Raw genomic sequence first — 14859 nt, 5'->3', positions numbered from 1 at the left:
GACTCAACGAGGGATGAAAATCCACATATGCCTTGAATGTGCTCAACAAGAGCTTTCTACCATAACTCTCAAGTATGGTGTAAGCTTGGCACGATTCAAAGACGTTGCAATTAAGGTCTATTAGGTTGACCTCCAAGATATTGTGGTACTCCCTAGAGGCAAAGACATAACCATTTAGGAACATGCTTTGTGGTAGTTTGATAAGGAACCTATGTAAACATAACAAACAAGCCAAACATCATTCCAAAGATCAAGGGGTTGAATCTGTTCAGAATGCATAGGGATAAGCTCAAAACCGTATTTCCTTCAGGATAGCGGAAAAACATCTTTTATGCCAATTCAGTGGCAGTGTGTAAGCCTAATTTTGCACTTGTCAACAAATCAACAACAAAGGAGATGTCATGCCTTGTGCAATAAGCTAAGCACAATAAAGCACTAATTGAACTTAGATATGGAACTCTAGGTTCCAAAACCTCTCAAGGGTCTCATTTGCATCTAACGTATGGATGATCATGGATATAAGCAACATTTTTTGGTGTAGTTCGACAGGTGGACTAAAATACTGTCAAAACAATGCTTCAACTTCTGATCAACATACGCACGAGTTTTTCCAAGATCTTCATCTCAAAATTCAACTTCAGGTACAAGAGACAATTTTCTCATGCTCCTTCAAAGTCTTAATGAAAATTATATCATTGACATAAAATGCAACTCTAACAAATTCAAAATACTTCTTAAAAACACGCAAGTGCATATTATATTTACATATTCATGGTTAATCAAATAATCAGGCTAACAAATTCGGAATACTTCCCGATCCTAACTCTGACATACATATAAATATACACAGACACACATATCTATCTATCTATCTATCTATCTATCTATCTATCTATCTATCTATTATTTTATTATACTTTTGATCCCGATCTATTTATCTATATATTATTTTATTATACTTTTGATCCCGATCTATTTATATAACGTGAAGAATGAAGACGCATCAAACAGAGAGAGAAAGATGGCCAGTTCAAGCTTGTATATTCAAATCTCTGCATTTGCCTTGTTTACAAGCCTTCTGGATATCACAACCCAAGCTAGCCATGGCGAATGCGGCCTTCCAAATAAGCATACACCTGCAGTACCCCTTTTCGTATTCGGGGATTCCATATTTGATGCTGGAAACAACAACTACTTCAGCACTGTTTTTCAGGGGAACTACTGGCCATATGGTGAAACCTACAAAAAGGGCCATCCTACAGGTAGAATTTCTGATGGTCGTATAATTCCAGATTTTATTGGTAAGATGTAGAAGATCACAAGTATATATCATATGAATCTAATTTTATTTTATAAATATATTCTCGTTCTCTTAGTCACTAACCGAGCAAGAATTTATGGTCACCTATTTTTATGACCATACATTCCTTGATCGTCTGGAGACAAGAAGAACGTTTCCATAAAAATATCTGAAATGGGAATTGCTATTGGATATGGATAACTTAACTGAATGTCAATAATTGTTTTTTATGTGTTGCAGCTGAGTATGCAAAGTTGCCATCGATTCCACCGTACTTAGAGCCAGGCAACAAGGAATTTAAGTACGGTGTCAACTTTGCATCTGCAGGAGCTGGTGCTTTGATTGAAACTCGCCAAGGCTTGGTATGTGATTTGTGATTGTGTATGAACTTCCTAATTGTTCCTTTGGTCAAAGATTCTCCACGAACTTTGATGCATCTTTATTTAGAGTCGTAACGAACGACTTAGTTAATTCATGATATATGTTTTTTTTTTTTTTTAAAAACTAATGAAAATGGTTTGAAAACTTTGAGTTTTAACGATAAGGACAAAATAAATGGTAAAGTGAATAGTATCAGGTTTGACTTTTTAGTGTAAAAAATATGATTTTTCGTTAAAGTGAACAGTACCGCGAATTTTTCGTTAAAACTCCTTTTTGTTTTTTTTTTTTTTTTTTTGGATCAAAAGACATTTTTCAGTTACTAAATTGCAAGAGTACATTAAATATGTGTGGGCCTGATTTTTGGTTGGATTGGATAAAAAATACACCAAAAATTTTCGAAATTGCATATCATTTTTAGTTTCGGAATTCATAAACTCATGCAGAATTCGGTACCTTCCGAATCGAGTTATTTTGGGATTTCAAAATTATGGGAATTGTATGATTCATCTACACCAGGATAAAAAAAATAGGAACTTTAACGAAAAACTCCCGGTACTGTTTACTTTAACGAAAAACCACATTTTTACACTAAAAAGTCAATTCTGGTACTATTCATTTTACCCTTTATTTTGTCTCAAAGTTTTCAAGTCATTTTCATTAGTTTTCCATAAAAAATATGTCATGTCTATGCTCTCTACATATATAAAATTTTACAGTTATCAAATTCTCATTTTTTTGTATGTAATATTATAATCAAGGGAGTTGTTGAAAAAATATAGTTACATATTTGAGTACACTGCATTACAAATCCAAAGTCAATAAGAACATAGTTTTTTTTGGTCGATCAATAAGAACATAGTTAAGTGCATGTAACAGAGTTTTGCAAGTTTTGAAATTTCGGACCGAATTCAGAATATGAAATACATTTCAATTTCTATCCAATTTTTTTAGATTTTGGAGAATTACTCGTCCCAGAATTAATCAAAATCTGATATTTCTATCCAAGTTGCACCACTATTTGAATTGGATAGTTATTTACTGCAAATATCATATTTCAGGGGAGAGATCTTCATTGTCAACTATCATATTTCAAGAACGTTGGGAAGTCGTTGAGGCAGAAACTAGGGGATGAAGAAGCCAAATCTCTACTGACCCGAGCTGTCTACTTGTCCAACATCGGAAGCAACGATTACCTTTTCCCATTCGATACAGATTCCAGCATGCTGAGATCCTACTCCCGTGAGGAATTTGTTGGCCTGGTGATCGGCAACATAACTTCAGTGATTAAAGTACATTAATTATTCTTACCACTCCCCAAAAAAAGTTGCATTATCCATATAATAAGAGCTTCGTAGGGCATTCCAATGCACTACAATAAAAGCGGTATAGTATATCTCTTGAACATTGTTCATATGTCACTCAAAACCTATACTTTAAATGGGTGATAACGTATCTTATTTTTGCTATAATGTAGCATGATTCCCCTTAAAAGGGAGGTCTTTTATACACCACACACACACACATATATTAATATATATGCATATATAGTACTAATAAATGTAAATTTCGATGTGGTAGGAGATATATAACGAAGGAGGAAGAAATTTTGGGTTTATGAACCTTTACCCTCTTGCTTGTATTCCGTACGGAAGAGCACTTGGAGCTGGACCAAATAATGGCTGCCATGAAGAACTTGCAACATACGTGGAACTACACAATAAAGCATTTTATAAACACTTGGAAAAGCTAGAGAGTGAACTCAAGGGTTTCAGATACTCACTTACCGATTTTCACAAGTTTATTACACAAAGAATAGATCACCCTTCTGAATATGGTATGTTTTCGACTTTCTTAATCCCCTGCTGTTATTTGTTCTAATTAAAAATAAATTTTTTTATCAAACAATATTCTCTACACTAAGATCTACTTTAACTCTTGGAGTAAAGCTTAAATTTTAGGTTCTAAACATACCCCAACTTGCTCCAGCCCTTGGGGCAAATTTAGCCCAGAATTCTCCATAATTTAGACCATCTCCAACCCTGGCCTATAACCTATTTTTCCCCTTCTATTCCCTCCCCCCCCCCCCCCCAAAAAAAATCCAACCCCAACCCAAACTTAAAATTTGGACCTAAAACCTAAAACAAAGCCAAATTTAGCCCAAGTTTAGTGGGGCTGGCTGGCCAACCATATATGTATATTTTATAAGTTTTATATTTATAAATTCATTGAATCCAACGATTAAGATCTAATTTGATGAAATTCAACGGTAAAAAAAATATATTTAATGGTCCAAATTTAAATCTAATGTCTAAAGTAATTAAAAAAAATCTTTTATTTGTTTCATATTTTTTCATAGTGTTTAACGAGTTTCATGGTGTCGGTTAGTAATTTTTCAGTATTTGTCATAATTTAAATATTTTTAGGTTAAAATGTTCATAAAATTAAATTAGGATAGTCTACATAATTTTTTTCTTTTAAAAAAGTTACTTTAAGAAAAAAAATAATTAGCCTAAATTCATTCTTTAATAATATGAGGCTAAAATTTTAGGCTAAAAGAGTTAAAGTATAAAAGCTGTTTATGGGTTAAAACCTAAATTTTCTAGGCTAAAATTTTTAGGTTTTAGGCCAAGGGTTGTAGATGGTCTTAGTGGGGCTTGCCCACCATATATGTGTTTTTTATTTATTTATAAATTCATTGAATCCAACGGCTAAGGTCTGAATGATCAAATCCAACGGTAAAAAAAAGATCTAATGGTCCAAATTTAAATCTAACGGCTAAAGTAATTAAAAATTTTATTTTATGGGTTTCATATTATTTCATAGTTTTCCATTAGTTTTGTGGTGTCGGTTTAGTGATTTTTCAATATTTAAAGGAATCTAAATATTTTTAGGTTAAAATGTTCATAAAATTAAATTAGGATAATCTACATAATTTTTTTTTAAATGTTACTTTAAGAAAAAAATTATCTTAAATTCATTCTTTAATAATCGTGGGCTAAAAATTTAACCCAGAAGGGTTGGAGGAGAAAAACTGTTTTTGGGATAAAACCTAAATTTTCTGGGTTAAAAATTTTAGGTTTTAACCCAAGGGTTGGAGATGGCCTAAGGGGTGGGGGTGGGCTAAGCCTCACAATATGTTAGCAATAATGTGATTCAAATTCGTCTTTGGCCAGAAATGAACATATACCTCTCACTTACAAGCGAAGAGGAATATCATTAGCCGTAGTACTAAGTGGCAAAAATTTTCTCTTATACAGTACATTGTTGTTAAGAATATGGATGGTTTTGAGCCCGTTAATTGATCGAAACCATCCATATTCTCAAACTGGAGTAAAATAATCTCAAGCTGGATTGAAATTAACTTCGTCGTCTACCTAAAAAAATCAATCTTAAGATGAAACTTTCATGAAAAAGCAACTTATTTACTGATTAGAATGTAATTATTTCTATAATTTTCTACATTATTCAATTAGAACTCGGAAATGAATAATCACTTCCTTTTTTTTTTTGGAACTTTAACGAAAAGCACCCGGTACTGTTTACTTTAACGAAAAACCACATTTTTATACTAAAAAATCAATCCTGGTATTATTCACTTTACCCTTTATTTTGTCCTTATCATTAAAACTCAAAGTTTTCAAACCCTTTTCATTAGTTTTCCTTTTTTTTTTTTTTTGATATTGTTGGCAAAGGTTTCAAGGAAGGGAAGGTGGCATGTTGCGGCAGTGGTCCATATCGAGGAGTTTATAGTTGTGGAGGAAGGAGAGGTGTCAAAGAGTACGATTTGTGTGACAATGTTAGTGAACATCTCTTCTTTGACTCTGCTCATCCAACTGAGATGGCCTACGAGCAGTCAGCCAAACTCTTTTGGAGTGGAACTCCCGATTTCACTGCGCCTTACAATTTGAAAGCGCTATTTGAATCCAATCAAGATTTAAGTAAAGATAGTTCAACCGAAATATTCGTTGATGAAGCGATACATTCTGAATTTTAATTTATTAATTGTTTGAAATTATTTTTATAAGAAATACTTCTGCTCGTAAAGGGATTTTATTACAAGTCAGTTGTGCTTGTAATGGTCATAATTTGTAATGTATTTTCTATGAGCTGCTTCATATATTGGAGAAATTGGTTTGTGAAGCCTTAAGACACCAAAATTAATTGCTAGCTTTCTATATTAGAGATTAGAGATTTTTTAATTCTGTTTTGTTTCTTTTTTTTTTTACAAAAGTACCCTTGCTATTTTGATTGCATTATTTTCAGTTAGTAGTAGATTTTTTTTTGTTTCAAGGGTGTTTTTGTCTAAATTTTTTTGGTGAAGTCTTAAGACACCAAAATTGATTGCTGACTTTCTAATATTAGAGATGCGTGTGTCGAACTTTACGAAATAACCTCCTTTTTATCTTATAATAAGTTATGTATTATTACATTATTTTATATCTTTCTGCATTTGTAATGAGAATAATTTTGCTCATTACTATCCAATTTATTAATATTAAGTCAGTTTAAATTTCAAGATATGTGTTGTGTAAAAATACAAATTTCAAACTTTAACCTCATCCATTAATAATATGGAGAATGGTATGCATTACCACTACTTTAAAGTGATGCAGAAAAATGAAGCTGTTTATATGTTGATACAAACACGACATAAATATAAATAAAAAAACACAAATACTGTCCGTGAACAAAAGGTACTTTTCCAAAATTGCATGGAGTCTGGGACAAATAACTATCTTTTGGGCCAAGCCTATGAAAGCAAAACCAAATGTTATGTGTCCCTCTTACTTGGATTTGCATCCCATCCAAATTACAAGAATTTTAAAGATCTTTACATTTTATCCATGCATCATACATAATAGGGTTAAAAATCATTTGATAATTTTTATTTAAAATTAAACATAATTAGTACTTGATGAAAAATGACAACTTAACATATAATGATCGGTTAACATGCAGAGAGAAGATCTCTCCCTTTTTAGTTTACGTAAATCACATGCCATCTCTCCCCTTCCGCAACTTAGAGCACGTGTGCAAATATGGTTGGATCACCGCCCCATTTCTCTCTGCCGTGACGGTGATATAAGCAACGCTACCCGCTGCCCTCCGCGTCCACCGCTGAGCCTATCCATCTCTCTCTCTCTCTCTATCTCCTCTCGGAGCTCTATATTTTCTCGACGTCTCTCTCTCCTCCGATATTTTCTCGGGAAAATGGTGAGCGTTTCATATACTTCGCTCTCTCTCTCTAGGGCTTCACTTGCTTGTATCATAATTTCAGTTATTTTCACGATCCTCTGTAGTATAATCTGTGAAATCTTGGTGTTCGATATTTTTGAATTTGATTTTTTTTGCTTGACTGTGAGAAATTCGTGAAATTGGCGGGTAATTAGAAGTTGATGGTCGAATCGCATCCCTTTTGATTACCCGATCACGATTGATTCGATGAGTTTCTACAGTTGCTGGTGCATTTTAATTTTGATTTTATATTTTTGCAATAAGTGCATGTTGTGTATTTGGACTTTCTGTTTTGCAATCACAAAAGTATGAATTTTTGGACGCTAAATATGATGGTATTTGAGCCTGAATTTTACGTTTGGCCTTGAACTGGGATGTGATTAATTTTAAATATGATTAACATAGTGGCTAAAAATACTTTAGAAATGTAAGACTTTATTTAGCATTTTGTTCCACATTTTCCCTTTTGTTAGTGGTAACGGTGGTTAAATTTGAGGACCACCGTTACCACTAACAAAATGGATACAAAGTGCCAGTGATTTATAAATTGCTTGATTTGTTGATTAGTTTGGTATTAGCAATGCGTGTTTTGTTTTCGGATGTTTGGGATGTTGTATTGCTGTGTGTTTTCGATTGGTCTGTAAATTCGAGGGATGGATACAAAATGGTTACGCTTGGTGAAACTTTTGGAAATTGCTACCGATGCTTGATGGGTATTTGATGCATTTTGGTATCCATTGAATCTTTGTAGGCAAATGCAGCATCCGGGATGGCTGTGCATGACGAATGCAAGCTAAAGTTTCTGGAATTGAAGGCAAGAAGAACTTACCGGTTCATAGTTTACAAGATTGAGGAGAAGCAAAATGGGGTTGTTGTGGAAAAGCTTGGTGAGCCAACTGACAGCTACGAGGATTTCTCTGCAAGCCTCCCTGCTAACGAGTGTCGATACGCTGTTTATGACTTTGATTACGTGACAGAGGAGAACTGCCAGAAGAGCCGGATTGTTTTCGTCGCTTGGTAAATACTAAATACTTAAAAGAGTTCAGAATTCTAGGCTTTTTAGACCTCATTGATTATATTCCAGATGTAAATATCATTTTAATGTTCCTTGGCTGTTGCACTCATTTAAGATTTATGCCTGAAGGTCCCCTGATACAGCGAAGGTGAGAAGCAAGATGAAGCAAGATGATTTATGCGAGTTCGAAGGACAGGTTTAAGAGAGAGTTGGACGGAATTCAGGTAGAGTTGCAAGCTACTGATCCTACCGAAGTGGGTCTCGATGTTATTAGAAGCCGCGCTAATTGAATGTAAGGCATCAGCTGTCCAACGGGGGGTCGTCTATACGATCTGGTTTTTCCGGTGACATGTTTATAGCCCTATGATCGTCAATTTGGTTTAGTATTGTACTTCGTCGATGACTCGACTTGTAATTGGTGGATTATTGGTACCTCTTGTGGATGGATATCACTTCTTGTCCTGCTTGCATCTTGCTATTCTTTTTTTCCTCTTTTTGTTGCCAAACACTTTACATATTGTTTTTTTTCTTTGGGGGGGTATTGTTTTTTTTTTTTTGGGGGGGGGTGTTGGGGGGGGGGGGGGGTGGTGGTGGGGGTGGGGTGGGTGGGGGAAGATACTTTACACATTGTGTGGAAGCCCTGGCCAACACTTTGAAATGTCTTTAATTGTGTCTAAGAAAGAGTCAACATAATGCTGACTAAAGCCAAAAGTGGGGGAAAGTGGGTGGGTTAGCTCAACTTGTGATAACTTCTCAGTGACTTGACGGACTAGCATGTGACACTTTAACTTAAGTTTCTCTCCCAAAAGTGTTTCAAACTCGTTAATTTTAAACCTAACGAGGACCATTAACCTCCACTAGGGCATGTACTGTCTTGGACTGGACTACTTGCGGGAATAATGTTAGATTGTGTTGGCTTGGTGTAAGTCGGAGGGACATTGTTCTGTGTTTGCTGTAATGCCATGTCAAGAATGGCATGGTCTAAGCAGAACATTGTACTGTGTTTGGTGTATAGCCCAACTAAGAAGCTGGACTAACATTGTCATATGTTTGGTGTAATTCCGAACTAAAAAGCTGAACGATCAAAACGGGCATTGTCCAGGGGTGTTTCAATTCCATTAGGCCTTGAACCATGGCAGTGTCCCGGGATGTTTCATTTCCATTAGGCCTTGAACCACGTAACTGAGAAGCTTGCATAATATTATTTGTCCACCATGTTATAAATGAATAAACTTTATTAATATTATAGCTTAAATTCGTGACATGTCAATCTTGTTTGTCCGCACATATTATAACACAGATTAATAACACAAATGTGATAGTGACAGTCGCGCTAAAACAATTTCTCAAACCAGATATGGACTAAGCACCAAAGGAAATTCATATTCTTCGGTCAATTAAATATAGATAATGCTAAAGAACCATATTTAGATGCAGTCAAAATTTTCAATTAAAACTATGTTAAGACTTAAGACTATAGTTTCAATAGAAGAAAGCATCCTCAAACATTCTAAACTCTCCAATTTCAACTAGCAAAGATCGAACATTTCGTCAATGTACAAACCAATGAAACCACCATCCATGATGCACATAAGGGTCTTCTCATCGAGACAATTTTCCAGCAAAGTATAGAGAGAGCTTCTCTCTCAGGTGAAATGCCGTATCGTCAGCAGCAGATTCACAAATTTGTTGCAGGTAACCAGGTTCATGATGGCGGGACGATGGCATTTCATCTTGCACCTCATCCTCCATATCAATCACTATATTATGCAGTATACAGCAAACAAGAATAATCCTCGGCAGCTTGTTCTTATCCGGCTTCCACATTACGCCTTGAATTATCTTGCACATCTCTTTCAGCCTCACCAACGCCCTTTGCGCCACCATCTGTGTTGCAGAAATCCGCTTGTTGAACTCAGACTCATGCTCCCACAGCCCTCTTCCCTTGTAAGGAGTGAGAAGCCATGGCAAGAGAGGAAAACCCGAATCTCCTACTATGTATTCTCTCACTTCTGTTCCTTCTGAGAGCACCAACTTCTCCCCATTTAAACAATCTCCTTCTTCAGACATCTTGAAAAAACCTGAGCTTCGGAGGACAATGTCATCGCTCATACTTCCTGGCCATCCTGTAATTATGTTACGAAACCTCATGTCTGGATCAACGATTGCCTGCAAGATCATGCTGCAGTTTTTCTCACCATCGAGCCAGATATCATCTGATGAGTCGGTTGTAGGCAGAGTCATCATGATGTGCGTGATGTCAATTGCGCCGCAACAATTTGGAAGGCCGCGGATTTTCTCAAACTTGGACTTTACCTCCTCTATTTCACTCTGCTCTTTAGGCCAGGAAAGATGGTGCAGCCCTCTTTCTTCCATTACTTCCACAAAACGCCAGGTTATGTGCGAGACAGTTGACTGGTTCATCCCAAAGCACTCGCCAATGCTGCATAATGAATCACCGGAGCTAAGCCTCCTAAGAGCAATAGCAACTTGGTCATTTAGACACACAGGCTTGCCATTCGAGTAGCAGAAGGTTGAGGACCTGGCCATCATATCTTCCTTTACAAGTGAACAGATGTAGCTGAATGTCTTTCCCGAAAATTTGAAGAAAGATTCAAATTTCAATACACCTTTAGATTTCGATTGACCTAGAAAGTAGAAAACAAAATACAACCATTTATCATTGTGAATTTTAGAACCTTTATGTCATTGTCCATGGCAGAACCAGAAGATCAGAAAACCTATGCAAATAGGATAGAATTCATTTAACCGCAAGAGTTAGCGAAGTAGTATAGTCTGAAGAATCATCAAATGCAAGCAAAGCCGAAAATATACTTGAACTCCTTAACCACTGGAGAGAACTATGCCGTCATAATTACTATATTTCCTTCAAAAGCTAGATCATAAGATAGAAGACATTTCACATACAAAAGCTGGAAAGTTAATCTTTCAGTGGTAGTTGTAAGGTATAATCAAATCGCCAAAATCTTATGCCTTTCGGTTTCACAACTAGTAGGTGGACCTATGTTTCTTAACGAGAAAGACTGCAGACACAAAAATCATGAATAAATGACAAAAATGTGCACACTTGTAGACTAGACACTAAACGGACACCAAAAAACAAAGTCAGATGACTTGCTTGTTTTTTTTTTTACTTCTTACTTGATCCCAAACTTATTTAGTGATTATCGCCTAATGGAATGGCCTTTAACTCCTATAACATGTTCTTCTCAAAGCTATTTTTGTTTCATTTTTAATGTTTAGGCTACCTACTTTATCCAAATAAGCATACAGACGCTAGCATTTTGGAACGACTGTTGCTCATCTTATGGTGAGCAAACAAGCTTTAGTTGTGTGGCTATCTACTTAATCTCTTCCACCTAATCAGACCAAGGTACCGTAGTGCTTCTCACAACGGATCCCCCTAAATGGTTGACATAGCAGAAAAGAAGAAACATATGCTCATCACGAAAGCTATCTCTTATGAAATTGGAAAGACTTCATTAAGAAGTCTGCATTTTTTATTTCATGAGGAAAGCACATAGATGTCTGCACTTTTAAGGACATCGGTTTGTAGTTTTTTAACAAAGAAATCAAAACAATCAAAAGCTACTACGAGTTGACAGAACTTGAAACTAATAGATTAACCTCTATAGTCTAAGGAGCCAATTTCTATCAGCATATCATCAGAAAAGATGCTCTTCAACTAAACTATGAAATTTGCGAACCTAATCATGTCATCTGAGGCCACTACACAACCAAAACAAAACACTAGGTGCCTGATTGTTCTTCGTCTGCTATTGTTTACTCAGCCATTACGCCTACAAGTGTTTTTCGGATCAGTCCACTCACTTTGTTTCAATTTTTTTACAGTACTGGTTTAGGTCAGTCCAAAAGGAAAAATGTACTCTGAAGAGAATTATTATGCTAACCACAAAAGTTCCAATAAGATTTAGGATCAAGAAATCAGTACAGATACTTCACCAATCATAGTGACCCCCCCCCCCCATCCAAACATATTAGAGTATTGTTCTTAGGCAGTAGCACGACACTGGAATATCTAACACCAAGAGACCCCGATAAATATTAACTATATGTTTTGTAACTAAATAAGGAGCGGTCGAGATACAAGCAGGTTATTCTGAATCTAATCTGAAGATCAGGTATGCTCACAATGAGGAACTGAGTTTAATGCAAAAGAAAATGAAGAACATTCATAATAGAATACCACATTCTAGTAACTGAGAACTAGATGCAGCCTGTTTTAAACATTCAACACATGCTTAGAACAAACTGCTATCATTAACACTAACAGGATTGTCTAAGAGAAGCATTAAAATAAGAAATCAACAAATGACCAATAACTTATCTATCAACGAGAATTACAAATAAGGAAATTGTTGACGAAGTTATTTATTGGCATCATAAATTTAATGGAAGGAATAATGCATAAAACCTAAAACAATGTCCTCAGTAATCATCAAACTAGGAATACTATGCTCTAAGAAACATCAACGAGTACACAAAACAAAAGCTCGATAACACGAATCAACAGAAGCTAAGAACTGTAAGACTGTAAGATATACCACCAGAAATCCACTTGCAGATATGAATCACTAGTCACAACACACATGTCCAAATTCTGAAAACTGCATTGAACCCAAGTCCTAATATTTCATCCAAAATACAAATAAATCATAAGAAATGCTCTCATAAACAACAAACCAATATATCCAAACCAATTATAAATGAATATATTTAAAGACAACCCATTAAAACAAATTAACCAACAAAACAACCAAAGTAGAAAGATATGCGAAAACACAGAAGCAGCAGCAGAAGAATATTTGTACCAGTAATTCTCTGAGAGAAGCCGTCCCACCAACATTCCAGGGGCTGTAATTCTGAAGCAGCTACCACATTCTGGTCAACCTTCTTCTTCTTCCTGGACCCTCTGATGGGTCCCATTTCAAAAACTCAAAAGCAACCACAACAAACTCCGAAGTGTTTGTCAGCCAAGAAAATCAAAGAATTAAGAATCCCACACAATTCAGAGAAAACCCATCAGCCAGAAACCTCAAATTTGAAGCCTGTGAGAGAAACAGAGATGATGAACAGAAAGAACATGATGTTTGTGTATGGGAGAAGATGGTTTCGCTTAAAGGGATGAAAATTTGTAGCTTTGTGTATAAATACATGTGATATTTGCGGTATTAATGGTGTTAATTTTTGTTTATATTTAATTTTGTTGGATTTCAAAGCATGCAGTGATAATATATATAAGTTGAAGAAAAATACGTGAAGGAGAAGGTTGGAGATTGCAAGTGACGCGGTTTGGTAGCGAGCAGACAATGCAGCAAAGACAATGAATATATATTTACGTTTCTGGACATGAGATGAGAGGCTTCCGACCGCCTTTTTTTTTTTTCGTTGTGTGTGTGTCTATGTATTATATCTTTTTCCTTTTCACCAACAAAATATGAAGAAAAAAATTGGTTGAAAGAAGCTTTTGCAATTATGAAAATTTTGGTGTATGGAAAATATTTAGTTATTATATTTTCAAAAGGAAATTATAATGACAAATTTCAATTTGTTACCTTAAACAAACATCTAAGAGAGACTTCGCCTTGATTTTTCCGCATACGAAACGCATCACTTGATTCTAGGTCTGTTCAAAAAAGTTACATGCACAGTGCACGTGACTTCTTTTCAAGGGAATTGACTGGTTTTAATGTCTCAATAACACGCGGCGTGCATGCCTCACTTAAAATGAATCAAAATTCATGTAACGGTTCAGACAATTTCTTTTCTTTTTGGTTATCCAAACGATATTGAATGAGGGAGAATCGAACTTGGGACCTCAGGTGTAGAATGATGATCTTAAGCAGCTATGCGACAACCCCTTTCACCAACAAAATAAGAAGAAGAAGAAGAAGAAATTAAAGAGGTTAAAAGAAGGTTTTGCAATATAATTATGATAATTTTGGGTATGGAAAATCTTAATTATTAGATTTTCAAAAGAAAAACTACAGAGACAAATTTCAATTTGTTACCTTAAAGAAAAATTTGAGTGGGAGTTCACCTCGATTTTTCCGTCTTCAAAACGTGTCATCTAACGCTAGGTCCATTCAAAAAGTTACTGGTGCAATGCAGGTGAATTCTATTTCATTGAATTTATTTCTTTTAATGTCTCAGTAACACGTAGTGCACATGCCTTATTTAAAACGCATAATTTTTTTGTAGAAGTTCAAGCAGTTGAGATATTAGAAGAAAGAAAATTGAACTTGGTTATGTTCTTAACCAACTGGCAGCAAAATTCTTTGCCAAGCTGTTTCTTTCACCAACAAAATAGCATAAAGAAGAAAAAAAGGTTAAATTTTTTCAACTATGATAATTTTGGTGTTCGGAAAATCTTAATTATTAGTTTTTTTTTAAAAGAAATTTCAAACACAAATTTCAACCTATTACCTTAAAGAAAAGTTTAAAAGAGACCCTGCCTCGATTTTTCAGTCTTTAAAACGTGTCCCCTGACATTAGATTTGTACATAAATTACAAGTGTGCAGTAGTGCAAGTGACTCTTAGACCTAGTTTGGGAGTGAGGTACTTAAAAAAAAAGCACCTATGAAAAAAAGTTGTGAGGGTTTTAGGTGTTTGGTAAACTGAAAAAAAAGGCTTATTTTGGAAGCTGCTGTGAGAATAAGCTGAAATCAAAGGAAAAAGCTGAAGCTGCTATTTGCAGCTTTGGAAAACTGGCTTTTTTTCAAAGCACACGGAGCTACAATGCTTCTTTAATGAAAAGACCCACTATTAGACTGTTTTTTTTTTTTCCAAAAGCACTTTTACAAAAAAGTTTACCAAACACTCTGCTGATTTATTTCACAGCTGCTTATTCTCACAGCAGTTTTTTTTTCAAAGCACAGCAATACC

At 35.2% G+C, this 14859-nt stretch overlaps 2 protein-coding genes and 1 pseudogene across 3 annotated transcripts; 2 read left to right on the top strand and 1 right to left on the bottom strand.

Annotated features, from left to right (window-relative positions):
* LOC126629379 (actin-depolymerizing factor 1-like) overlaps positions 1-8401 on the top strand; it is a 69254-nt pseudogene extending 60853 nt beyond the window's left edge.
* On the top strand, positions 1016-5842 carry LOC126629372 (GDSL esterase/lipase 1-like). The gene is made up of 5 exons (XM_050299400.1): positions 1016-1301; positions 1541-1662; positions 2740-2970; positions 3260-3515; positions 5374-5842. Exons 1-5 carry the CDS (start codon positions 1022-1024, stop codon positions 5673-5675), a joined length of 1191 nt encoding a protein of 396 aa, XP_050155357.1. The 5' UTR covers positions 1016-1021; the 3' UTR covers positions 5676-5842.
* A 956-nt stretch (positions 8402-9357) lies between the features above and the next one.
* LOC126627801 (protein ALP1-like) lies at positions 9358-13328 on the bottom strand. Of its 2 annotated transcripts, XM_050297355.1 has the most exons (3): positions 13230-13328; positions 12785-13021; positions 9358-10579 (listed from the first exon to the last, which is right to left on the bottom strand). In XM_050297355.1, the coding sequence occupies exons 2-3, from the start codon at positions 12897-12899 to the stop codon at positions 9534-9536; spliced, it is 1161 nt and encodes a 386-aa protein (XP_050153312.1). In that variant the 5' UTR covers positions 12900-13021; positions 13230-13328; the 3' UTR covers positions 9358-9533. The 2 variants fall into 2 exon arrangements, with proteins under 2 accessions (XP_050153312.1, XP_050153311.1); XM_050297354.1 differs by having other exon boundaries at positions 12785-13309.
* Between the last annotated feature and the right edge of the window lie 1531 nt (positions 13329-14859).

The sequence above is a fragment of the Malus sylvestris genome, chromosome 7 (genome assembly GCF_916048215.2).
Source record: "Malus sylvestris chromosome 7, drMalSylv7.2, whole genome shotgun sequence".
NCBI lineage: Eukaryota > Viridiplantae > Streptophyta > Magnoliopsida > Rosales > Rosaceae > Malus > Malus sylvestris.
This window is presented reverse-complemented; position numbering and strand designations above follow the sequence as displayed.